Source organism: Syngnathoides biaculeatus, chromosome 2, assembly GCF_019802595.1.
Source record: "Syngnathoides biaculeatus isolate LvHL_M chromosome 2, ASM1980259v1, whole genome shotgun sequence".
Lineage (NCBI taxonomy): Eukaryota > Metazoa > Chordata > Actinopteri > Syngnathiformes > Syngnathidae > Syngnathoides > Syngnathoides biaculeatus.
Genome location: NC_084641.1, coordinates 20,650,827 through 20,676,037, shown reverse-complemented (window position 1 = coordinate 20,676,037; position 25,211 = coordinate 20,650,827). Strand labels below are relative to the sequence as shown.

The 25,211-nt window shown below is 44.4% G+C and overlaps 2 protein-coding genes across 3 annotated transcripts in view; both read left to right on the top strand.

Annotated features, from left to right (window-relative positions):
• cpne5a (copine Va) overlaps window positions 1–1,758 on the top strand; it is a 112,522-nt gene extending 110,764 nt beyond the window's left edge. For both annotated transcript variants that reach the window (XM_061809155.1, XM_061809164.1), the window contains one exon: window positions 412–1,758. In XM_061809155.1, coding sequence (XP_061665139.1) covers window positions 412–603 — 192 coding nt within the window. In that variant the 3' untranslated portion in view covers window positions 604–1,758. The remainder of the gene's footprint in view (window positions 1–411) is intronic.
• Window positions 1,759–18,580: 16,822 nt separating this feature from the next.
• On the top strand, window positions 18,581–22,115 carry lhfpl5b (LHFPL tetraspan subfamily member 5b). The gene is made up of 3 exons (XM_061809828.1): window positions 18,581–19,007; window positions 21,197–21,433; window positions 22,009–22,115. The coding sequence occupies exons 1-3, from the start codon at window positions 18,599–18,601 to the stop codon at window positions 22,113–22,115; spliced, it is 753 nt and encodes a 250-aa protein (XP_061665812.1). The 5' UTR covers window positions 18,581–18,598.
• Window positions 22,116–25,211: the final 3,096 nt, after the last annotated feature.

The window sequence follows — 25,211 nt, the reverse complement described above, 5'->3', positions numbered from 1 at the left end:
AGAGCAGGCCGTCGCATCCAAAAGTGGACGGGCTGCACTGCTGTGCCCACTTCTTTTATGTCCAATCAGAGCGGCTCCTGTCATTCCCTTTAACTGTGATGCAATGACAGTCTCATCAGCGTAATGGCAGCAATCTATGCGTGAGTGGAGCATCGTCACTGCTCTCGGCCGGTGTGTCCACAGACAATGTGAGCACGTACCCTTATTAAGTACAGAATGAAACGGCGATAACCGCTTGGAAGTGAAACGTCCGCAGAATGACGGCCATCTTGGTGCAAACCCTCACAACGAGCCTTTTGCACGAAAATCAGGCTACGCCAGCCAGTATTTGAGTCTCAAACTGTGTACGAAAATACTGCCCTTGCCTTTCCTCTTCTCCTGACTGTTCTTGTCTCTCATCCACTGTACCAGTTTGTTCCATTCAGGGACTACATGGACCGCACGGGCAATCACGTCCTGAGCATGGCCCGGCTGGCGAAGGACGTCCTGGCCGAGATCCCCGACCAGCTCATCTCCTACATGAAGAGCAGAGCCATCAAGCCCAACCTCCTCCCGCCGCCGCCGTATTCGCCCGGCGACCGCTCCCAATGTGACGCGGTGTGAAGACCCTCACTGTGGTTTCTTGGGAGGGGCATGGCCTGCTAATGAAGAGTCAAACCAAGGAGGTACGAGACTCCTTTGTGGAACAGCTGGAGATATTGACAAGCTCACGTTCTTTCCTGTCCAAGTGGTGAGTGATGTCACAGATGGCGAGGGCGGGCGTAAGAGTATAGTATTAGAAAGTGGCATCTTGTACCATGTTTGTGATACCTTTTGCAATTTGTGTCTAGAAAAACAAAACATTTTCTTATTTTTTTTATTTTTTTTTTTTTTTGCATTTATTATCTTGGAGTGGGCTTTTTGACAGGGGGGGTCAAAAGTCATATTTTCCCTGTAGTTTTCCCATCCTTTATTTTTTGGCTTGTCTTGTTGTAATATTGATCAAGTTCCCCCAAAATAGCAATTTCTATTTTGATAAGGACTGTAATATTAATATATACCCGCACACACACATATTAGATAAAAGCATGTGATAAAAATACATTCAGTATTTTATTAGTTGTTTTGGCACATTTCCGAGTGTAAGTTGTTCTGATATGTTGGGTTACTTAATGTAATGAATTTTATTTAATCTGTTTCTAATATTTCTATCAAAACAATGCACTAATTGCTACCCGTGTTAAAAGCACAAAGGTTATGACGTTCATAATAAGCTAAATATTCCCGTTGTTGATTTCACCATTCGTTGCATCTTTGAATTGTTCGTATGCACAGAAACAAATGTGAACGCTACTTCATTGACCTTTAGATAAGCCACACCCCCTGAAGCACCGATTGGCCAATCAAAGCGCAGCAGGGGACAGGCCAAAGGTTTTTGGTTCATTCATGCAAGGACAACTGACTGTCCATTATTTTTATTCGAGTGTTTATAAAGAATCCTCCAAAGACCGATGCTAGTCTCACAATAAAATTGAACTCACACACCACAAAGATTGACAATTTATCCATTCATCCATTTTCTGAGCTGCTTATCCTCACAAGGGTCGCAGGAGTGCTTTAGCCTAACCCAGCTATCAACGGGCAGGAGGTGGGGTACACACTGAGCTGGTCGCCAGCCAATCGCAGGGCACATGGAGACAGACAACAGTCGCACTCACACCTCACACCTAGCGTCAATTTAGAATCTCCAAATATTGCATGTTTTCGGGATGTGGGAGGAAACCGGAGTGCCTGGAGAAAACCCACCCAGACAGGGAGAACATGCAAACTCCACAGTTGTGCCACCGTTCCACCATGACATATTTTACTGTTACATATTTTTGAGTGATTCATTGTCCACAAGGACATTTTTTTCCCATGAATTTACATTATTATTCCATTATGCAGTTTAACATAAACACAACAATCCATTTTTCAGTGCCTTGAAAAATTATTGCCCTCCTTTCTCAAATTCTTATATTTTTGTATAGTTTTGTTCAAACCTATGTAAACAGACAAATATAAATCCTGACTTCAACTCTTGGTTTTGTTGTTTTGATTTTTTTTGTCCTGTTCGGCTGTTAGCCGGAGCAGAAAGTACAATCTGCATCCCTTTGATGCCAGAACAGTTTTATTGCATCACGGTGGGCTTTTTAAACTGACACCTTGGAGGAAAGCCACTGCTGACCAAAAAGAACATCAAGGCTTGTTTTACTTTTTCAAAGTCATCTGAATGAATCCCAAGACTTTTGCGAGGATGTTATGTGGCGTGATGAGATGAAAGTTGAGCTTTTTGGAATGTGTGCGTCTCATTACATCTGGCGGAAATGAAGCACAAGCATTTCAGAAGAAGGACATCATACGTGGTGGTGGAGGTGTGATGGTCTTGGGGTGACCTGCTCCTTCACGACGTGGACAACTGCCTGTGATTGATGGAACAAGAATTCTACTATCTAACAGAAAATCCATCCATCCATTTTCTTAGCCGCTTATCCTCACAAGGGTCGCGGGAGTGCTGGAGCCTATCCCAGTTGGGGTACACCCTGAACTGGTTGCCAGGCAATCACAGGGCACATGGAGACAGAAAACAGCTGCACTCACAATCATAGCTAGGGGTAATTTGGAGGCTACAATTACTCCATGTTTTTCGGTTGTGGGAGGAAACCCATGCAAACTCCACACAGGGAGGGCTGGGATTGAACCCGGGTCCTCAGCACTGTGAGGCCAATGGTTTCCAGCTGCGCCACCATGCCACCTAACAGAAAATCCTGAAGTAGAATCTTAGACCTGCAGTTTGTGAACTCAAGATGCAAGTGTACTTGGGTTCTGTATCAGGATAACGATCCAAAACACATGAGCAAGTCAAATGCCGAGTGGCCAAATATGACAACATGAACAAATTGGAGTGATCTAGTCCAAGTCCAGACTTGAACAGACCGTTCGAGCTCGAAAATCTCCCATTTTTGCTGGCCTAAGTTTTTGAGTGTAGGGGCCCTTCCTTTTCCACACAGGGCCAGGTAACTGAATATTTGTTTTTCCTTAAAGTGGGACTGACATTCCTATAAACCTAAAATAGATATTGTAATGAAAAATTTATATAACAGTATCCACTTCAATGTCTATACAAAAAAAAAGTGAGGGGAGAGCGCATAATCCATGCACAAAGTTGCACAATTGAGTGTCCCTCGACATCCAAGTGGTCGCCATATTAGTCGCGTCCTCTGTCCTTGACGTCATCGTCACTTCTGCCGTTGAAAACGCGCAGTGCCTGCTACTACGGAAGCCGAACAACAGAGATATTCGCATTTTTCCGACGTCCCGTCTGACACCGAAGCTCTTTTCGAAAAGGACAACACCACACAACCGAGTGAAGTTACCGGGGCAATATTACACTATTGTTTCCAGCCCTCAGGCCAATATTACACTATTGTTTCGAGCCATATTCAGATGATATGCCATCACGGCCAAACCGCATCCCGTCCGATCCACTCGCAGACGGCCGGTGTGGCTTATGACAGAGCCGAGTGGTGCTGCTTTAGTCACAGTCGAGCCGGGGCGCTTTATGCGCGCACGCGACTGAGTGACGCATTCTCGGCTGGGTTCTTCAGAGCCGCCCCTGTCGCAAAGCCCGACGCGCAGCCTTTGCAGAAGCTGTGACCGAGGTGTGGCTGAGTTTCGGTGCCTGTAGTGGCATATAAGGAGGAGGTTGAGCCGAGCTATGTTGGTTTTAGGGGTATGTTCAATGTCGCCGCAGTACGCGATGAACACTATCGAGACATTGTGGGCTGGGAGACGCGCACATCGACACATTTCGTACGCGGATCTTTTGTTACGTTATGAGAGAGACCAATTACGTGGTCCACCCCAAACTATTATTTTTTTTTAGTAGCTGTATGCGCACAACACATTTCATACGCAGATCTTTTGCTACGTTACGAGAGAGACCGATTACGTGGTCCGCCCCAAACTATTTTTTTTTTTGTAGCTGTATACACACCTACCTGTTATTTGGAACCCACGAAGCTCTCGTCCTCTGCACCCTTGCAATCCATTTTTCACAACGAACAGGGTCTCTTTCAAACTTGTTAAGGGTAATTCCATTCTCCCGAGTGTTCAAGCAATGTCCAGGAATGCAATGAGCCGGCATTTTGGCTAACACGAAGGAACAACGAGCTACCTTTCCGGACGTAAAACTAACGAAACAAACGAGTCCACGAGGGGGCGCCGCTGTCCTTTACGTCACTTCCTGCTTCTTCTTGAAAACAAATCCCTCGAGAGGATTTTTATGGCGGGAGTTACAAAAAGCTGTACACGTTAAAATCATGTTTTGTGGTGAGAGACCATATTGGCTGTGGGTTTTTCGTTGATAATGTACCAAAAATCATCCGTTTGACGACACTTGACCTAAAATAAAATTAAAATAAATGAAATAACCATTTTTAAAAAGCACTGTGAGCGAGGAAGACCAAAGAAAAGGTTGATGGATGTTGTGAGGGAAGACATGAGGACAGCGGGTGTCAGAGAGGGAGATGCACGAGATAGACTTAGATGGAAAAAGATGACACGCTGTGGTGACCCCTCACGGGACAAGCCGGAAGAAAAAGAAGAAGACTGTATAAGAATTCGAGAAGGAGGCCAATACATTTTAGCCACGCTGAATGTGTCATTTCTCAAACAGCGAAGAGTACAGCGGTACCCCGGCCAGCACGAGAAGCCAATGTCTGGTAGACACTGAAAGATTTTTCAAATCAATAACACACAACACCACACACGTAAATGCCGCGTTCCGCTGCTGGTCTGGAAACAAGTCCTCTGAGGCAGAAATGTCAGCTCATAAAAAAATGAAGATGAGCAGAAAGTTTCGGGTAAGGGCCAATGTTTGCAGAGCGTTGCCGAAGGCTTCCAGATGAGGGAGCATTGTAAAAATTTGATGTCATCAAAAAAATGTTTACTTTGGAAAATATTTCTTGCCATCTAGCGAAACAACTTTCAGACAAAACGGCAAGACTTTAGTTTTCATTTATTGTTTTTGTGCTCGTTGGTCGAATGTGTTCTTTGAATTTCCTCTAATAGTCCACAGATTCCTGACTTGAGGGTAGTCGGGTTTGTCCAATATGGACAGCATGTTGGACAACTGGTTAGCACATCTGCCTCATGGGTTCGAGGACCCGGGTTCAACTCCAGCCTCACCTGTGTGGAATTTGCATGTTCTCCCCTTGCCTGTGTGGGTTTTGTACAGGTATTGTGGTATTGTGTATCATTCCACATTCCGAATACATGCGTGATAGCTTAACTGAAGACTCTAAATTGCCAAGGTGTGAATGTGAGAGCAAATGGATGTTTGTTTAGACACTTTGTCTCCTGCGATTGGGTGGCAACCAGTTTAGGGTGTAGCCTTAAATCTCACCCAGAAGTTAGTTAGGATAGGGTCCAGCACGTCCGCAAAAGAAAAGCAGTACAGAAATGGACAGAAGGATGAGATAGCCAAGAATAGAACATTCTTGGTCGGGCTTTGGCAAATCATAGGAAAAAAAAGAAAACCAACAAAAACAGAGGCGTGTACTGGGCCTGATGTACCGGGTGTTGGTGTAGATTCTAGTCATGCCGGTGATGATAATCCGCAAAAGTTGATCTACTGACAAAAATCCCTCGACGCAAACTCAGCAATCTCGAGAGGACTGCTGGGACGCTGGAAATACCGAAGTAAACCCTACACAAAACAACTGACTTTAAGTCATTTTATTTAAAAATGTAATCTTTAACCTTTAAAAAGAGTTCAACACAAATATTTATCTCTCAATCTATTTATACAATCCATTTGGTATTGGGAGACCAATCCATTTCTGGAGGACGGTAGCTCACTTCAGGACTCCAGGTCTCGTGTCCCCCAGAACTGGGCTGGTCTTGCCATATGAAACTGATTATTTTTAATGTCTTTTTTTAAATCAGATAAATTGACAGTTGCATATGCAAATTTCAAAGACTTTTTATTTTTGAAATATAAATCCGTCTGTCCTGTATGGACTTTTTTTTTTTTTTTTTTTGATAGAGCCCAGGGGTGGTCAAGTGTTCCCCAGAACTGGAGAGATTTTTTATTTTCATTTTTATTAAATCAAGTATTATTGCGCTCATATTTACAAATTTAATATAAACTTTTTTTTAAATGCTCTCGTATTTGTAGGTGTAATCTTCCTGGGTGCACCTCTAGGCCAGTCGACTGTACTTTCTTACTAAGTGGAGGTGTTCTGTGATAACAGAGAGGTTATTTCATTTTCATATAAATATTTTAAATACAAGGTATTGATTCTGTGTGTTATTTGTAAGTATTTTATTTAGAAGTTGCCCCCCCCCCGCGCAACTTGTCGACATCATGTTACTGTGATGCAGAGTTAGGGTAGAGCACTGAGAGCGGGCAAGAGATTGGAACCTGGACTAACATTCCGGTTCTCCTGGAATCATTTAAATTTAAAAAATGTCGCTTCCCAGTTTCGTTGCCTTCGGTCCACTGATACCGAAGAAAAAAGTGGTGAAAACTAATGAAGAAAAGCGCACACGAAGACATCCTTGTGTCCTCTGGCGGCTCCAAACAAAAGTGTGTCTTAATTTAGTTCAGATAAATGACCAAACTTGGAAAGAGCTTATATTGCACAAAGTCGGCTTTCACAATGTGTAGAAGTTTGACGCCCTCCCTCCCACGCCGGGCCTCAGCCTACACTGAATGGATTTTCGTTCAACTCAAATTGGGTGAGTGAAACAATAAAATGAGTCCTTGCCAACATTGAGGAAGCTAAAAAGTCCAACAGTGCAGATGCACTATTGCGCTGGTGGTTTTTAGCATTTAATTTGGTCTTCCAACCAACAGAAGGGCCGATGATAGCCGATGATGGGGTTTGCCTTTATGTGGCCTCTGATTGGCTGGCAACCAGCGCTGGGAGTACCCCGCCTCCTGCTTAAAGTTAGCTGGGATAGGCACCGGTACTGCCGCGACCCTTGTGAGGAAAGGTCACTCAGAAAATGGATGGATGGACGGGCGGACGAATATATGGATGGATTTTTTTTAAGCAATTAACAAAAATTGGATAATTTCCCATGGCACACCTGAAAAGCGCTCACGGCACACTAGTTGGGGATCGCCTATCCATTCAACAAAGCAACCACTAATCAATCACCCAATAATTTAATGGCTTAAACAACAAGCGCTCTCTCGCCCCTAAAGATTGTCTCATACCTTCAGTAAAGTGGCCACTAATGAGTAGTCTGTCACCTGACGGGTTAATGACCGCTCATTGTGGAAAATGCTCACGCGCATCAACAACAACAACCCGATGTGATGCAACCACCAGAGACAAAAGTCGAGGAACTCCACACCTAAGCGTTAGAACGGAAGAAAGCGTTTGGATTAGAGATGAAACCTATTCGACAGCCAACAAGAGTCCAGTTGGCAAAATTCAACTTTTGCGGACTAACATACTGTAGCTGTGTACATAAACACTGAGCAGCACATACAAAAGTGGCACTTCTTCTTATCAAGCACCACAAGAGAATCGCGTCAGACGTGCCACGCCATCACAGGAGGTTTAAAAAAAATATATGTTTTGATGGAATTAGTCACTGATGGTGCAGTGCTACTCTCAGCTGACTTTGGTGCAGGCAGCCTGGGTTCAGTTCCCACTCAGTGACAGTGTTGCTATGTGCCCTGTGACTGACTGGTGACCAGTTCAGGGTGTAGTCTGCTTGTCACCCGAAGTTGGCTGGGATAGGCGCCAAGCACTCCCGTGACCCTTGTGAGGATAGACGGCTCAGACGATGGATGGTGGAACTCCAAAATGCACAACTATTGTGCGATGCAAGGTACCGCTGTGTTTTACTAAATTTGCTTCAACAACATTCAATTCAATCTCTCTCAGTCGAATGATCCAAATGTGCCTAGAAATATGGAAACATATCCCAATTCATTTAGCCAGGTGTTCTTGTGCCACGTGGGAAATGTGGCTGAGGATCAATCTTTTGACCAATGATGGCCGGCGCCTCTCTCTATTTCCCAAACACACGCGTTGTGTCGACTTTTTATACTTCCTGCTCTTTGCTTCTACAGGTACACTGAATATAATGAAGAGTACGGCTGAGCTTTGTACGAAATTCCAAGTCAAGACCTGTTTACAATTCAATTGTGGCTATTGATAAAGTTAGCACTTGCTGGTTTTGTTGACAAAAAAAAAAAAAAAAAAAATCTCATTGACAGAGATGTGACAATGTCATTGTTGTATCATTTTGTCCACTTTGCTTTCATTTAATTCCGATTCTGCTGTACGCTTTTGGCCAAGGGGACAATTCACTTTCGGCGCTTTTTCATTCCAGGATCCAGAAGGGCCTGGCCCCGCTCTGCCCTGGCCCCCGCTTGGCCTAGCCTTGCCTCCGTTGCTTTTTCATTACATCGGGCAGCAATCAAAATTGGGAGGGAGGGATGGAGACAGGATCAAAAAGAAGGTGACGCGTTCATTGCCTTCCATCTCGCTGGATTTGACCTCTGCAGTTGAGCACGGAACAAAAAAGCTGCTTAAGCCTGCTGCACACTGAGCGATGTGGTCGAACGCGACAGGACCGGACCATCGTGTTGTTCGAGTTGCCAGTGCACAGCCGCCATTGAGCAATCCGCAAGCGGGCGCCCTGTACATCCAGCCTGCAATCCAGACTGAGGCTGTGTGTTTAGTGCAAATAAATTAAATTGTGAGTCGAGGCAAAACCAGTGGCAGACATTAAAGGAGTTGCCAAACCGTGCACGCTCTTGGACCGTCCAGTCGGGTTCGGCGACGTTGCTCGGTGTGCGGCAGCCTTTAGATGCCACGATTGTGACAAGTCACCACGCTTAAAGAAATCTGTCGGCCAATTAGACGACAGTGACGTCACAGGCCAGTCGGATAACAAGACATTCTAAGGAACGTTGTCAACCCCCGGCCTTGAAACAGTGTAGTGGAAAAGCAGCCTCGCCAAGCTTTTGGGGGGCACAACCAGTACAATGTAAAAAGGGGATTTTATTCTTTAGATGTGATCTAGTTTAGCACAATTCATTTGTGAATTAAGGTCACGCTTTGTTATGACATACCCACCGAAATACTGTACCGCCTCCGAAAGCCATTTCAGTACGTCAAGCATTTGAAGAAGTATGAATGGGAATGCTTAGACTTCAATCCTCCTGGTATGATGCGGGTCAAATTGACCCATTTGAAAGTTCTCCAGCTCAACTTGCTTTTGGTCTGAAGATCTTCAGCTCGGTGTGAACTCTTTGGAATGACAAACAGTAAACGAACAATAACACAACAACAGGCAAGGACAGTCTACTTCAAAAAATACCGCACTAACAATGAGATGTTTTCATTCATAGTGCAGAGTCCGGGTGGGAAGTGATGGCATTTTACCGGTTCCGGTTTCATTATCGGTACTGCTTATAGAACTGATTCCTTGCGCATTCTCATTGGGTAATGGAATGAAATAATACACTTAAGACTCTCGCAAAGTTGTTGGTAATGTGCAAAATCATCAAACATGAGTTAATTTACTGGGAAGCAGTTCTGAAAAAGAACTGCTTTTCGATTAGCATGACTTGGAAAAAGTATTTGAACCTCTGACAACCTGGAATCCAATTGACGAAATTGGAGGTTTCAATTCAACTTGCTGTACCATCAAAAAAGGCGTATACTACGTTTTAATATTTGTTTTTTCGTTGTTCAATCCTCAAGGGACATTTCCGGATGTGAAGTGCGCCTTGCACGCAAGAACCCTCACAAGATATACCATGATTAACACTTGTCATCAAAGGCCTCCAAAAGTATGAGTCCAAGTTATAATCCCGGGGCTTTACATACTTTTTTCCCCCCACTCTGCAATGTGAGAATTTATTCTGTGTTTCATAAAAACATGGAACTATCATTGCTTGTGTGGTATTAGTCCAGGGAAACTGCGTTTGTCTCCTTTTGTGATTTAAATGACGATGCCGTCAGATTTCACGAGCAATTTATGCATCGATCAAGATCATCCCAAATAGTTCACCTCATTTTTCTTGTTAAGGAATCGTTAATCGTGGAAAAAGTCCTTTAAGAAGGATTTTTGTTTCGTTTTCTGACACTTTTGGATTCTAAAGCACTGAAACATCATGGCTGCTCCAATATGTAATGAGAAGGTTCGAAACGGGTTCTCTTCACCGGACCATCTTTATTAGCACAAGAAAATGCAAGTATTGCTCTTTATGTTGCCAGAGAGACTGTAACAAGGGATGTGACACTTATGCAACTGCAAAGCATGACATGTTGAAGGAATATATTCTATTTTCATTGTATGTCTGACGATATCAGCCCTTCAGGACTCTCCCTCTTCCAAACCAAGGCGGTCATTGTATACTTAAAGTCCGCATTTGGAATGTTGAATGTTCAAACTCGACAATTCTAGATCTTGTGCATGTGTGTGTGCTGCCAACGTTGGGAAATACGTAGGTCTTCATTTGAGCTTGGCGAGTGTGTCGCCCATGCGGTACTCCTTGACTTGTTCTTTGGAGGTAACAAGTCGCCACATCTCTCCTCTGTTGTCCAATGACATAAATGCTGTAATTTACTGGTTCTCAAACTATTTCAAACAAGTACCACTGAAAAACACTCATTAGTCCTAAAAATAATGCACTTAAATAAGGATTTGATTCAAATGTATTGCATGCAAGTTAAAGAAAAACTTGACCTCAATCAACATTTGGGGGGGGGGGAGAAATGTGACATCCAACACTTCAAGACAAATAAATACATCATTTTGAGGAAAGCGTAAGAAAATGTCACATGAAGCACAGTTTAAACCAGGGGTGCCCAGACCTTTTTACCCCAAGATCTACTTCTCAAGCATCCAGCCTCTCGCTATCCATGGGGTGAAGAATGACCAGTGATGAAATAAAATGACCCCACTAGAAAAATGCAAAACATATTTATTTGAAAGTATATTGAGGATTCTTTATGTGTAAATGTATGTTTGTGTGCCTTGCATAACTGCATGAGCCAATATTACACAACATAGTTAACTATAAACATTTTTTGTAACTATCTGAGTTCACGTTGATGATAACTAAACACCACCATACTAATGAAAATGCACACCTGGGCTGTCACTCATGTCAGTGGATTCGTCCACCTGTTCTCCGACGTCCTTCCACACATCAGCCATGGCTTCACGGCGCCGTGTAACTGTACTCCTTTACAGCTGCAGAGATTTTATTGAAGATAATATTCCCGCCTTATTTTTAATAGATCGGAACAATGAGTCAGCTACGCCTCTTTTACCATCTCTCCGTCTTGGAAGGACTTCTTGTTGTTAACGATGATTTGACGAATAGGGAGCGATGCTTCGGTGGCGGCTTTCGCTGTTGATGTGTGAAAAGTGACTGCTGTGCGGCCAATTGGGATTGGAGTTCGTTCACTTTTCAGCGGAATGTCGGTGTCCTATTTTCCATAAACAGTTTGAAAATGCCGCTACGCATTTCACTCCACTGGCAGATGAGGCAAACACACTTTGGAAATAACAACGTGAAAAAATTGTCCGCCTCCCATTCCGTATGAAAGTGATACGATTTTGTCTTCTTTACTGCAGCATCCATACTCATGTTTAAGATTTCTTAAGCGAGGGCTTCAAATTGGGGGGAACTCATTGACTAGCGTGTTTTCCTGTACTGTAGTTGTTTGCACATGCGCGATGAGTTAAAGTTAAAAAAAAAATTCGGCTGATGTCTTTTTTTTTTTTTTTTTCTTGGCTCGCCGTAGCGATCGACCGAAACTGCAAAATCGACCGGTGATGCATCGCGATTGATGCATTGAGCACCCCTGGAATAAGCATTTAATTCAGTGATTTTTTTTTTCGCATACCGCTAGGGGGCGCTGGCGTAGCACAATTTGAAAACAACCGCTGTTCCTCCCCCCGCACAACACACTCCCCGTTTTCTGGTTGCCGAAACTCTCCAGGTCTCTCTGACTTGCATGCTGATTCATTTCCATGATCCAGGACATGATTGTTGTCCTGCTGTGGTTTGTGAAAAGCTTTGTAATGGATTGCCTTAACCTCAGATTAAAGACAAATGTTGACAACTTTGCTCTTTTTGTCCTCACTATGACCACTGACGGGTGGGACAAGACTATGAATGTCACCGAACGTCATTGTTCTCTCTTCTATTCACACTCGACAGCACACTTCAGTGACAGTTTGAGAAGTTCGACGTATTGTCCCAATTTACGCGACGCAAGGAAAGCGTCTCATGTAAAATATAAGAAAGAGAGAGAATGAGTCATTTGAGTAGTTGGACTCGTACTTTGACGCAGCCCCACAAGGGGAATTGTGTCAAATGAGCCCCAATCAGAAGCAGCTATCCCTCACGGATGGTCAGCTCTAAATTGCCGAGCTCAAGGGTTCTTTTGCGTAACAAGGGTGTTAAATTGTGATGATCGTTTGGAGCAGTCTGACAAAAAAAAAGAGAAACAAGGGGAGCTCATTTATCATCGCTTCTGGCTTTTATTGGGGTCGGCTATTATTGTCGCCACACTATCATCTTGCAAGTTTCTCCTCCGTTCCCGAGACAGATCATCTACTTGATACTTGTGTTGTGGATCCACAATAGAATGAGATTTTCATTGCATTGTTGCAGGTTTTATGTATGTCTCTAAAACCCTTCTGGGAGACGATGAGCCTGGCTTCCTTTCAGAACTCTTCCCCTCACGCTGTTGTTTCTGCTCCTAACGAAAATGCACCGCGACCAAATCGTCAAGGCGTCCACCTGGGAAGTGGGGACACTGCAGTAGGAGCCGCTAATGAGTAGCTTTGGCTTTACATAGAGCCAAAACCTCCCCTGCACTCTTGCTTTGCGCCTAAATAGGAGTAACCGAGCAGGAGGCCGGAATTAAAATGACAGCTAATAACATGTAATTACACTCAACTTGTATAGAACATTTCACATGTGCAACACAGAAAAACTTTCAGCTGAAAGTCAATTACTCTTATTACTTGGGAGTTCTACTGAACATCTACAGTATATATTAGCTGTAGGAGTGTTTGTACATGTAAAGGATAGGATTTTATCCAAGGGAATTACTATAATTTCTGTATGAAACACCTCTAAAAGATAGCAATCATCATTTTAATCACAATGAAAAGTGATGTTTGATACCACCAATTTCATTTTCAATCTGATACCACAGTGTACAAGCACACTTAATGTGTCTAAAACAGATATCCATCCATCCATTATCCGAGCCACTTATCCTCACAAGAGTCGCCGGGGTGCCGCAGCCAATCCCACCTATCATCGGGCGAGAGGCAGGGAACATTCTGATCTGGTTGCCAGCCAATCGGAGGGCACATGTAGACAGACAACAGTCAGACTCACAATCACACTTCTTCTTCTTCTTTTCCTTTCGGCTTGTCCCGTCAGGGGTCGCCACAGCGTGTCATCTTTTTCCATCTAAGTACACCTCCTGCATCCTCCTCTCTAATGCCCACTGTCCTCATGTTCTCCCTCAACATCCATCCACCTTTCCTTTGGTCTCCCTCTCGCTCTTTTGTCGGGCTGCTCCATCCTCAACACCCTTCTACAAACATACTCACTCTCTCGCCACTGGACATGTCCAAACCAACGAACTCTGCTCTTTCTCACCTTGTCTCCAAAACATCCAACTTTGGCTGTCCCTCTAATGAGCTCGTTTCTAAATCCTATCCAACCTGCTCACTCAGAGCGAGAACCTCAACATCTTAATTTCTGCTACCTCCAGTTCTGCTTCCCGTTGTTTCTTCAGTGCCACCGTCTCTAATCCGTACATCATGGCCGGCCTCACCACTGTTTTATAAACTTTGCCCTTCATCCTAGCGGGGACTCTTCTGTCACATAGAACACCAGACACCTTCCGCCAACTGTTCCATCCCGCTTGGACCCGTTTCTTCACTTCCTTACCACACTCACCATTGCTCTGGATTGTTGACCCCAAGTGTTTGAAGTCGTCCACCTTCGCTATCTCTTCCCCCTGTAGCTTCACTCTTCCTCCTCCGCCCCTCTCCTTCACGCACATATATTCTGTTGTACTTCAGCTAATCTTCATTCCTCTCCTTTCTAGTGCATGCCTCCATCTTTCTAATTGTTCCTCCGCCATCTCCCTGCGCCTCAAGGACCCCAGTCTGGTGGCCATCCAGGCCACCAAACGCGAGGCGTCCGGGTGGACAGGTCAGGAGGACGACTGGCACCCGCTGGTGCGGCAGGATCATGACGGATACTTACTTCTGTCCTGAGTCTAGCCTCCTCTACTCGTTCCCCATAACGTCATTGTGTGGCTCATCATCTTTATTCTTGTATAGTTTCCACAGATTTGGACATCGCCCTTGTTCTTAAAAATGGGGACCAGCACACTCCTCCTCTTTTTCCTCTGGCATCTTCTCTCACCTAGAAGCAATTTAGTGTGTCCAATTAATGTTGCATGTCTTGGGGATGCAAACTCCACACTGGCGGGGCCAGGATTTGAACCCTGGTCCTCAGAACTGTGACGCCAACACACTACAGCTGCATCAGCGTTCCACCCAATGGACAAACAATTTTTGTAAATTAATATCAAAATATATATCTGGGCATGTTTGTTCTTGGAAACATGTAAATGTTGTCAGTGTAAAAGTGAAAGAATGGAATGGGGAAAGTATGTGACGCCAAAAGTCAATCATGGATCATTTTTCTTTTTCATCTTTGTCTTTTTCCTTTGATCCCAAAAACACATCTGACACAAAAACGATAAGTGGAGTTGTTGCCTTGCACTCACCAAGTTGTTCTCTTCCATTTAATGATGGTCCACAAGCACAGTGGTGACATTTTAATGACTTTACTGCAGCTTTGTACTCCGCAGAACAGACATGAATGCCTCCTGACAGGCTCATCTGTGGACTGAACCGCTGGTTCTCTGGACAGTTAATGGCTTACTGCCCCCTGTCGGCGGACAGAGAAAAGACGAATGAAAAAAGGTTTCTTTAGTTTTGCACATGGGAAGAAAACTGAATGGAACTTAGTAAGCCTTGTGATATGATTTCAAAATGGAAACTCAAAGATGCATTCATATTTATATTTATTCTCATATTGCTCCGACACAGACACGCCATGGGTAAAAAATGAAATTGTGACCATAAAATTGCTATTTGTGGCCACGAAGCAGATGTTAACGTGCGTGATATGAACATTTGCGGGCTTTCCCGCAAACAACTTTGAGGCTTGGGTAAGAAAATGGGACGCACCTGTGATGCAAAATATGAGTACCTGCTTCCTTGGCATCTCTGGTGAACGGGGAAAATCTTTCAAGAGGATGCTAACAAAAGGTGAGTGGGGAGCTGATTGTAAGCCAAATGCGGGCTTTATCCCACAAGTGCAGGAGCTGACTTGATTGCAGCTGAGCTGAGCGGGAGAGAGACACAACTAGAGTTTGGGGGGGGGGGGGGAGATACCAATCGTCGTGATTTTCATCCTGAAAACAAGACGTGTCCTTTTTCAACTTTATTAGTCACATGATCTGACCCCCCCCCCCTCCCAAAAAAAAAAGTCACTTTCAGACACTGGATTAATAACCCTTAAATCTTGTTCAATTTCACTACCCTGTCAGCTAGTTGTGGACTTTTTTTTTTTGTTTGAAATATGAATGATTTATTTATAATACACCGTTCAAATGTGTTAATCCGTGGAGTCTTCATTGGAACAAAAAAAATGTTTTTCTGTCAAATTGAGGACATATACCAGCGACCCCCAAACTTTAGTGGTGCTCCTAGGCCGGTGCTGAAAGGTCTCCTTGTGATTAATGCGCATGCGCTTATATTAATGCACATGTAGGTATATTTTGTAAATTTCTAGCCAGTCTGAAACGTCTCCACCCATGCTCCAACGTGGGCCATTCGACAACTTGTCACCAAGTGTTCATGTTTGCTATGGACGTCTCTGAAAGACGAACACAGCAAACGTACGTATATGTGTATCTCTTTTTATCAACTTTTGTTTTAAGGTTAGGTTAGGGTTAGGTTATAACGTATGTTAGCTCCCTCTATGTAGAAGAAAGGGAACTATGAGACCGGGTGATTTCCCAGTAGGCGTCTGCTACATACCCGGAGTTCCCCTGTTAGTAACGCATGCGCATTAATCACAAGGAGACTTTTCAGCACGGGGGAGCGCTCAGACCTTCACACCAGGCCACTGTTTCCCATTGGGGCTCTGCTCATATGCAAGGCTGCTCCCCTCTTGTCGGGTGCCTCTTCCAAAGGACATTCTACTTTAGCCTGGAAGGGGGGGACCATGGGAGTGGAGGGTAGGTTTGGGTCTCCTGGAGGTGGTGTGGGGTTGATGGAGCTGGGTGGGTTGTTGGGGGGGGGGGTGCAGCATTGGGTCTCTGCCCCCTAGCCGGGTAACCAATGGTAAAGGAGCCTTGGTTGGGCCAGCAGGCCGCCCTGAGTTCTTTGGTGTCCTGTCCACTGGGTTTTGGTCCCAGGTGGACCCCAGAACCAGATCCCACCCTTCGATTGATTGGGTGGGTCCTCAGCCTCCACGGTGCAGGTACAGCAATTACAGGACACGTCTGTCGGTCTTTGTGCATGTAAAATGTTGTCAATTCACTCACGTGGATCCGTAGGCGCACACACCTCTGGGACTCTTTCACTGTGTGTGGGGCTACTGCAAATAACTTTTGAATACAGGAATTGCATGTGTCTTTTCGCCACTTATACTGTACTTTCATTCAATAGAGTTCTATAATTCACTTAGTCAGTCTCACAGCACTTTAGTTGTATGGCCGGGGTCCACGACCCTTGCCCTGCATGTCTCTTGTCCTGTCCTATCTTGTACTGTTCTTCCCTCACAGGGTGTAGCACTACAGCCCCATGCGACACTCATATATAATGTTTTATCGTTGTAGATATGTAATCATTTCCTTTTCTCATCCTGTTTAGAATTAAAAATGTTGTTCTCTTTGACTGATCGACTGATTTCCAATAAAACTCAGTTAGAATATCGCAACCATAGCTTAAAAGATGCTGTTGTGGCATAAAAGGTATACAGATCCTCCATTCGGCTTGACCTCACGGTCGAACAGGACAAAAAAAAAAAAAAAAAATGTCCTCTGTATGCAATGAAGTGAAGCTGTTACCAGGCAACATAAAAGCTGTCTTAGGTACAAGTAGACACTTATTTGTACACTTTGGCCTACTTCTTCTGCAAACCAAAAGAGCTCCTATTTTCAGACACAATGAATAAAAGCATTAATTTACAAAAAATACACAAACTGTTCGGTGTGTGATGGAAATCAAAATCACATGATGTCGTGAATATTAGTGTATATAGTGTATATTTAATGAAAGTATAATCACTTTACAGTATTTTACTAGATGGTATGTAGTAAATAACTGTTGAGTTCACAGCACACAATTTGTACAATGCACCTGAAATTCCCACAATGCATTGTAACGTTCATGGCTCCACATTGTTTAGGCATTTCAGTGTAAATAACAAGGTGCGTGCCTCAGCTGGTAAAGCGTTGGCCTCACAGTTCCGAGGACCCGGGTTCGATCCTGGCCCAGCCTGTGTGGAGTTTGCATGTTCTCCCCTTTGCCTGCGTGGGTTTTCTCTGGGCACTCCAGTTTCCTACCACATCCCAAAAACATGCAACATTAATTGGACACTAAATTGCCCCTAGGTGTGATTGTGAGTGCGACTGTTTGTCTCAATGTGCCCTGTGATTGGCTGGCAACCAGTTCAGGGTGTACCCCGCCTCCTGCCCGTTGACAGCTGGGATAGGCTCCAGCACTCCCCGCGACCCTCGTGAGGATAAATGGTGAAGAAAATGGATGGCTGGATAACAAGGTGCGTATATAATAAGAGACATGTGCAAGGAACCACAATTAGACAATGATCATAAAAATCAACTGTGAGAAATTTTTAATCACTAACATCGACATTGTTGCAGAAAAGCATTGTTGTTTGTTGTGGTGGTCACTCACAGTCTGGTTCCGATGGGAGAGCGTTCACATTAGAAGTCAAGAGGCAGCAGGCAATTTGTGCCATGTGACCTGATTCAGGAAAGGTAATCAACGGTAAATAATGCTCAATAACTGCAGTGATTTGCTGCAGGTGGATGATTTCAGAACAAAATTCAGACTACTCTCCTCCCACTTTTCTAAGTTTTACAAAACGTAACTTAGTGGGAACAATTTTGCCACTAACTTACTGTAAAAACCTAACGAAATGTCTAACAGTGTGCATCACACACACAAATGCCTCACACAACCACCACAGCACACACAACACCCATATACAACACCTAATGAGTGTAACACAACCAAACTGCACACATGCTACACTATACACACACACACATGCACAAGCACGACGAGCACGCGATGCACGCCTCTGTCCAAGGTCCTGAAAGTTGACTCTGCCACGAGTTCAGTCGAGGCAAGGCAGCAGCGGACTCGAGAGGTGCGCGATCGACAGACCGTCTGGCATTGAGGCTTTGGGTCGGACCTCCCATCCCAGCCGAACACCACCTCTTGATAGACGATGGACCTGCTCCCTGCCCAGGAGGCGGCCCGCATCTACCACACCAACTACGTGAGGAACTCCCGGGCCATTGGCGTCCTGTGGGGCGTGTTCACCATGTGTCTGGTCATCATCGCGGTGGTGGTGTTCATCCAGCCCTTCTGGATCGGCGACAGTGTCAACACACCGCAGGCGGGCTACTTCGGCCTCTTCCACTACTGCGTCGGCAACCCGCTCACCTCGGAGCTCACCTGCAAGGGCAGCTTGCTGGACTTTGGCTCCATCCCGTCGCCGGCCTTCCGTACCGCCATGTTCTTCGTGGGCGCGTCTATGCTGCTAGTGGTGGGCACCACGGTGTGCTTCAGCCTCTTCTTCTTCTGCAACGCCGGGAGCGTCTACAAGATTTGCGCCTGGATGCAGCTGGCCTCTGGTAAGGCAGCAAGATGTTATACTGGGAGATCATGACATCTGGATTGTTTGTCTTTATATGCCCCTGCAATTTGGTGACAGATCCTGGTTGTACTCTGCCCTCTGATGGGATATGGCCCAGCTCACTCGTGACCTTTGGTGATGAAAGGGAGGCTGGCCGTGTTTGCACGCCGGCCTCAATTTCCAGGGGAGCTTTTGTTTCCCTTTGAGCGTCTGGTTTCAGTCCACACACTTTGACACGTCTGGTGAGGCTTTAGTTACATGTCAGTCACCTGATGAGGTGTCCCTTCAACAGCACATTTGCACCTTCAACAAAACCAGGATGCCAAGATGGGAAGCCACCATCTCACAAGAAAGTGGAAAAAAATGGGATTTTAATCCTTGTAACAATGTTATGAAGGCTTTTTAAAGGGCCCCTTTAAATGCTAACCCTACTTAAAAATGTCTACAGGACAAAAAAATCCCTCCAAAATAGACTCAGTAGTTATTATATTTTAGGTTTGATGACACATTTGAATTCAAGACATCCCAAGACGGGCTGTTCGGTCCCTGTATGACTGCAGTCAGTTTGATTCGCATTGTCTGCAATAAGTGGGACTCGTTTCCGGTGAGCGTTGGACGCCGCCAAAGTTGCTCATTGTCACCGATTTTGTTCACAACTTTGATGGACAGAATTTCTAGGCGCAGCGGTCCGGTCCGGTTTGGTGGCCTCAGCATTGCAACTCTGCTCTTTGCAGATGTTGTGGTTCTGTTCGCTTCATTATGATCTCCAACTCTCATTGGAGCAGTTCGGAGCAGAGTGTGAAGCGGCTGGGATGAGAATCAGCACCTCCAAATCAGAGACTATAGTCCTCAGTCTGAAAAGGGTGGCGTGCCCTCTTCGGTCATGAATGAGATCCTGCCAAAACTGGAGGAGTTCGAGTACCTTGGAGTTTTGTTCACGAGTGAGGGAAGAATGAAGCGGGAGAGTGATACAAATTTCTGTTAACTGAACCATTTATTTTTCAACATAGTCCGCTTGTAAATTCACCAAATTTCTCCTTTACAGTTATTTTCAATTGCGAAGAGATTTCTTGAAACCATCCATCGTTTGCTGTAAACTATACACACGTAACCCAATACGCAAACCACTTCCACAATGTCATGTGCAAAGCTGGACCACGGCCAAGAAGCGCGTGGCCTGTGCACCACTCGGAGCAGTTTCATCTATAACGCCTGTTGCCGGTCACAGCTGTTTCGCAGGAGGCACTGTGATTAGACCATGTATTTAAATTGGAGTTTTGTCACTGGCATTTGCCAGTTTGGTGAGTATGCTTTCCCGTATCCTGGGTTACTCTGCCACTGCGCCATTATAGTCCAGTCATGCTTTTGTTATGTTATTTAGTTGACTCATAGTTTTCAGACATTGTTTCTTGTTTTTTTTTGGATTCTGCTTTCTTGGACTGTGTTGTCGTGCACAACATGAGTCTATAATCAAACCATTGAACATCATGTCCTCATCTTAGAGTCCTGCATTCCCCCCCGCACCGTTGGATCGTGACACACAAAACACAAGATTCGTCCTGCAAAACAAAATATACATGCATCCATTTTCGGAACCACTCGAGCAATTGCCTCAAAAAAGTCGATCAAAATTGAAAACACCATTGAACAGTCATTCAACACAAGAAAGAAGACAAAAAAGAAAACACAATGATCAGATCCAAAATATGAAGGATAACGTTTAGTGTTCACAGTTGAACTGGATTCTCACAAAATGCAAAATTCCTGTTCCTCACGTTGAATAAAAACAAATACAAACGTAAAAAAATCTGCTCTGCCTTCGCGTACAGTGATTGTGAGTGCAGCGGTTTGTTTCTATGTGCCCTGCAATTGGCTGCCGACCAGTTCAATGTGTACCGTGCCTACTGCCCGTTGACAGCTGCGATAGGCTCCAGCACTCCTGTGACCCTTGTGAGGATAAGCGGCTAAGAAAATGGATGGATGGATGATTAGACCTAGATAGTCATACGATAAACGTTTACATATTGAAAAAAAGCAGTTCCTTTTTCACGGCTCTGCTGCATTTTGCCAACCTGTGGACAAAAACATGGTTTACGATAGTTTCCTGTAACTAATTTATAATTTGTAATTGTTCTTTGTCTTACACACATGCACCCCAACTACCGGTCTGCTCTTTGATCCTCACAGCTGTTTTGATGGTGATGGGCTGCATGATCTATCCCGACGGCTGGGATGCCCCGGAGGTGAAGGGGATGTGCGGCCAGCGGACGGGCAAGTACAGCCTGGGGAACTGCACAGTGCGCTGGGCCTACATCTTGGCCATCATCAGCATCCTGGACACTCTCCTGCTGGCATTTCTCTCCTTCACGCTGGGCAATCGGCAGGACAAACTGCTGCCGGAAGACTTTGAGCTGGGGGGCGCAGGTAGGCGGTCGTGTCTCAACAGAGGAGGGGCACGCTGGAAGGGACCGAGGGACCCTTTTCACTTCTGTTCAGTTGCTAATCAACTTCCAGAATGCACCACAATGTTTTTACACACCAAGTCAGTGAAGCAGAATCTAATCAGCAGGCTGTCCAATTACTCTTATGTGGCGATCTTGGTGTACGGCGCGTGCAACCCAAACCAAATGTCCCTAAGTTGTGGATACATTGCGAACACTGATTACAATTAATTAATGTTCATTCGTCTTATTCCTGTTGGTCCCTTGAAAAGTGGGAGCCGTATCTCCAAACTAGTGTAATTCTTACACGGGTCACCTAATATGAAAGTAAATAACCTCAAACTGAAGTCTTCATCTTCTTTGTTTCATTTAAAATTCTCCGTTATGGTGTTTCGAGAAAAAAAAGATGAGAATTGTGTCCATATCCCGCTATTTATGGACCTGAGTGGATATCCATCCATTCTCTTCGTCGTGTTGCTGGGACAGCAACTTTAGTGGGTAATCCCAGACTATCCTCTCCCCACCCATTTAGTCTAACTCTTCTGGGGCAATCCCAAGACGCTCCAAGATCAATCGGGAGACATGGTCTCTCCCACACGTCCTGGGTCATCCCTGGGGCCTCCTCCAGCAGGATGTGCCTGGAAGACATCCAGGAGCCGTCCTGACCAGATGGCCGAGCCACGACAAATTCTGTCCATAAAGACTACTAACAGAATCAGTGAGAAAGAGTAGCCTTGGTGTAGTTTTACCCTCACTGGAAATTAAAATAACTTACTGATGGCAAAATGGACCAAACCAGCTTGTATTAGGAGTCCGGTACCCCATGGTCACATCTTAAAAACAAGGAAGAAATATTGGCGATCGATGCAAAAAAGTTTGACGCCTCATAAACTTCATATTGAAATCCAACAGGAAAAAACAGTGGAATCGTACTGCTCACGTAAAGCAGAGTGTGTAATTTTTTACTTGGAAAGCTCACGAGTTATATCATTGTCATCTTTATAAGTGAGTGGGTGTATTCATTTGACTTGGCTCGTAATGGAACCCACTGCTCGGTCTTAAAAGTCTGATGTGAAACAAATGGGCAAATAGACATTTCTCTTGCATGGCATCACGCATTTACGTATCCCTAACCCGACTCGTCGGCATAAAACATGACACACTTCATTCAGCAGGTCAGTGGTACACTAACAAAGTGAACCTTGTTCTCCTGCAATGTATACAATACAGCACTGATAATAATTCAATGAAACTCAGAGAAGATACTTCTCCCTCACTTACCTTCTAAATTACAGCCTTGTGTTTATTGATATTTTTCATACTGAGTTGTACGTGAGGTTTTCCGCAAGCTTTAATCCATCGGAGACACTTCGTCAACCGCGTTTTAGGCTTTGGAAAATGAATCAACCCGGAGCCCCTTGTAACCTAGGAGGATATCTCTCGTCACAAATGCATGTTCGCCAAGTGCATCTGAGGACCATTTTCTTCCTAACATTAACTTTTCTAAACCCATGCTACCGACAAACAGTGTTGTTTGTGGGAAATGGCTGCGGGAGGGGCGGGACAAGCCAGGGGTTAAGGCAATACAGGTATCTGATTGGATATTGTTGTACGAGTGATAGATCAGAAAGGTCCATATCCAGTAGGCTTCTGGAACTCCGAGCAGGCCCTTTCCACCGAGCATTGTTAAAATAACACTCATCGACCATTAATTGGGAATAGCAATTCGTAAGGTCTATTGATGAATGACCACAAAATCATGGTATTACCAAAATGATGGTGTTTTACTTTCAGATAATGATCATTTGCCCATCACCTTTCCTTTCCATATCATATCATTAAAATAACACTAATTAGACAGGGAAAGTGATGAAGATGGCCATGATGGTGTACTATACCAAGTTAGGAACTTGTCAAATCTTTCAAGAGAAAATCAACAATGATCTGGCCCTTTGAAATTTCAAAGTCTGTGGCATCATCCTCGTATGTTTTCCCCCCCAGTAGTCAATGATGCTAATACTTTTCTCCTTCTGCTATTTGTCAACATGACCACTCTTTGACCCCTCATTGTACCAGACATGGCTGATATTTCTCCTCACTAGTTCTTTCCCAAAATATCCTCCACAATCTCCTCATCAAAGTAATTTCCTTCGTGGTCTTCCCCTCTTTCGATTACCTTCATCGGTCACAAATTTCTTTGGGGCTAAGGTTGGAATTCTCTGCTCTGGTCCCATCATGTGTTGGACAGAATGGCAGCATGTTTGCTGACGGTAAATACTGGAATTTCACCATCTTTTCCATCTGGGAGGATGAGTTCGGATTTTTTGGCCAATCTGTCCAAATCTGAGCAAAAAAAAAAAAAAAAAAAAGTATAGAGTAACTTTAGACATTCAGTTAACCAATCCCTTGATCATGGCGAATAGTTTGTTCTGGTCATTATTCAACCCTCACCGCTGTAAAAGGTCTCCGGTCAGATTCTCAGGATAAATGCTGGTATTTTGTGGCCCTAGAAATCAATGAACAAACTCAATGTGGTGGAATGGTGCCCTGCAATCTGTCCCTTTTTTTTGCAGTCTTCACTGATCGGAGATGGCCATTTTTCATATCAGACGTGCAGAAGGCAAGACTTGGAAGTTTTCCTTCAGATATTTCCCCTTTTACTTGTTCCTCAATAATTCTTCTCTTCTTAGGTATTCTGAAAGATTTATGAAAATGTACGATGTTTTGTCCATGATAAACATTTAAAAAAAACATGCTACGTATCAAAATAATCGTGTTTTTCACTCAACAACAAAACTACCCAGGAAGCACATGGCGGGATGTTTGTAGACAAGAGGCTGGACCAATCAGAAGAGAATTAACAACGTTCAGCCAACAGAAATATAGGAAAGAAATGGCGTCATCCAATATGCTCAGAAATAGCTTATGAAGTGTGTTTTTAGTAATGAAATAAATCTACCATCATCAGCCAGATAAACACTTGTTTTCAATTATTCAAATTTACAAATGATAAAATATTGATTTTAGGCGAAAATACAATGAATGAAAGCAGACTAAAATTTCACTGTGCAACCCCCATTTGTGGAATTTTACACCATGGACAAGGAACAATGGGGCAGCTGTCATGCATTGGCCTCACAGTTCTGAGGTCCCGGGTTCAATCCTGGACCCGCCTGTGTGGAGCTTGCATGTTCTCCCCGTGCCTGTGTGGGATTTCTCCGGGCACTCCGGTTTCCTCCCACATCCCATAAACATGCAACATGAATTGGACACTCTAAAATTGCCCCGAGGTGTGATTGCGAGTGCGACTGTTGTCTGTCTCCATGTGCCCTGCGGTTGGCTGTCAACCAGTTCAGGGTGTCCCTTGCCTCCTGCCCCTTTAGAGCTGGGATAGGCTCCAGCACTCCCCACGACCCTCGTGAGGATAAGTGGCAGAAGAAAATGGATGGATGTGATTGTGAATGCGACTTGTCTGCCTCGCTGTGGCCTGCAATTGGCTGGCAACCTGTTCATGGTGTACCCTTCCTGTGACCCCCGTGAGGATAAGAGCCTCAGAAAACGGATATTTAATGCGATTGGGGCTCATTTGTATCTTTTGGGTAAAAAATAAAAATGTATAAACAATTTGTAATTTTTAGGTTGGCCAAGTACCATATACAGTACTGTACCACTCACTACTGCTGCAAATTTGTAATTTCCTCAGCTTGTTGTATGTAGTGTTCATTTCAAAATGCCAAAAATGTACTTGCAGAGATTCAGAC

Excerpts from the sequence above, each read along its gene's own strand:
- lhfpl5b (XM_061809828.1), top strand. The coding sequence starts at position 18,599 with ATGGACCTGCTCCCTGCCCAGGAGGCGGCCCGCATCTACCACACCAAC. Across the intron at positions 19,008-21,196 it reads CTGGATGCAGCTGGCCTCTG|CTGTTTTGATGGTGATGGGC; the intron begins GTAAGGCAGCAA and ends TGATCCTCACAG. Across the intron at positions 21,434-22,008 it reads CTTTGAGCTGGGGGGCGCAG|ACGCTCCAAGATCAATCGGG; the intron begins GTAGGCGGTCGT and ends GGCAATCCCAAG.